Source organism: Nannospalax galili, unplaced genomic scaffold, assembly GCF_000622305.1.
Source record: "Nannospalax galili isolate Female #2095 unplaced genomic scaffold, S.galili_v1.0 scaffold4620, whole genome shotgun sequence".
Lineage (NCBI taxonomy): Eukaryota > Metazoa > Chordata > Mammalia > Rodentia > Spalacidae > Nannospalax > Nannospalax galili.
In genome coordinates, this window is record NW_008346171.1 from 14,059 (window position 1) to 15,741 (window position 1,683).

The 1,683-nt window shown below is 37.7% G+C and overlaps 1 protein-coding gene across 1 annotated transcript; it reads right to left on the reverse strand.

Moving 5' to 3' along the window:
- Positions 1–5: 5 nt before the first annotated feature.
- LOC103741729 (zinc finger protein 678-like) lies at positions 6–1,153 on the reverse strand (the record flags this gene model as incomplete). Its single annotated transcript, XM_017800488.2, is given in 2 exon segments — positions 6–845; positions 848–1,153. Coding segments are annotated over 2 exon segments (1,146 nt in total), but the record flags the coding sequence as incomplete, so codon positions are not given.
- Positions 1,154–1,683: the final 530 nt, after the last annotated feature.

A 1,683-nucleotide genomic window follows, 5' to 3' on the forward strand; every position in this document is an offset into this window, starting at 1 on the left:
AGATGTGAGTCCTGGGTAAAGCACTTGTCACATTCTTCACACCTGTAGGGTTTTTCTCCAGTATGAATTCTGTAATGTGTCCTAAGTATGGAGCTCTGAGTAAAGGACTTGTCACATTCTTCACATTTGTAGGGTTTCTCCCCACTATGAATACTTTGATGATGTCTAAGATTTGAGACCTGGGTAAAGCACTTGTCACATTCTTCACACCTGTAGGGTTTTTCTCCAGTATGGATTCTGTAATGTGTCCTAAGTATGGAGCTCTGAGTAAAGCACTTGTCACATTCTTCACACCTGTAGGGTTTTTCTCCAGTATGAGTCCTTTTATGACATCTAAGATATGAGGGGTGGTTAAAGGACTTACCACATTCTTCACATCTGTAGGGTTTCTCCCCAGTATGAATACTTTGATGATGTCTAAGATGTGAGTCCTGGGTAAAGCACTTGTCACATTCTTCACACCTGTAGGGTTTTTCTCCAGTATGGATTCTGTAATGTGTCCTAAGTATGGAGCTCCAAGTAAAGCACTTGTCACATTCTTCACATCTGTAGGGTTTCTCTCCAGTATGAGTCCTTTTATGACATCTAAGATGTGAGGCATGGCTAAAGGACTTGTCACATTCTTTACATGTGTAGGGTTTCTCTCCAGTATGAATATTTTTGTGGCATCTAAGATAGGAGGCTTTCGTAAAATACTTGTCACATTCTTCACATTTGTAGGGTTTTTCCTCAGTATGGATATTTTTATGACTTCTAAGACTTGACAAGTCAGCAAAGCACATGTCACATTCTTCACATTTGTAGGGTTTCTCTCCAGTATGAATAGTTTTATGATTTTTGTGGGATAGGAGGCTTTCGTAAAATACTTGTCACATTCTTCACATTTGTAGGGTTTTTCCTCAGTATGGATATTTTTATGACTTCTAAGACTTGACAAGTCAGCAAAGCACATGTCACATTCTTCATTCTTCACGGGTTTCTCTCCAGTATGAATAGTTTTATGATTTCTAAGATTTGAGGCCTTGGTAAAGCACTTTTCACATTCTTCACAATTGTAGGGTTTCTCTATATTATGAGCTCTCTGCTGTCTTCTAAGACTTGAGTTCTGAAGGATAATGAAAAAGAAGATTGCATTTCGATATGGAGAATAAGGCTGAGGTGATCGCACATTAAGAGTTATATAAAGAACATGTAATAAGCATGAATAAAATTTGGAACAATATTGACAAACATTCAAGGGAACTAAAATAAAAATCTATGAGTTGAAATCAAAAGTAAAGTGAGAAAATTTATTCCAAGACAGCCGTATGTAATTTGGCCCTAATCACACATGGTCTCCTGGATTTGGGGAGAGCTAAAGTATATGATCTGGGGAAGGCTAGGAAGACAAGGCATGACCCATGCTGGGTAAAGGCTTTCCAGTGTACATAGCCTCACTTCATTCATACACCTCAGCAACCCCTCAGTTATCTTGGTAAGTAAGCTTAGTAAATTCATTAGTTCACCAGTCAAACATCAATCAAACATTGGCTTGACACTAGAAACTTAAAAGGGAATAAACATTGCTTAGTATTCCCAGGAAAAGAATTCTCACAACAGATGGAGAATTTATTTGTTAATGTTATATTAAAAAGAAAAAGAAAGAAAGGAAGGAAGGAAGGAAAGAAGGAAATGAGGGTACGT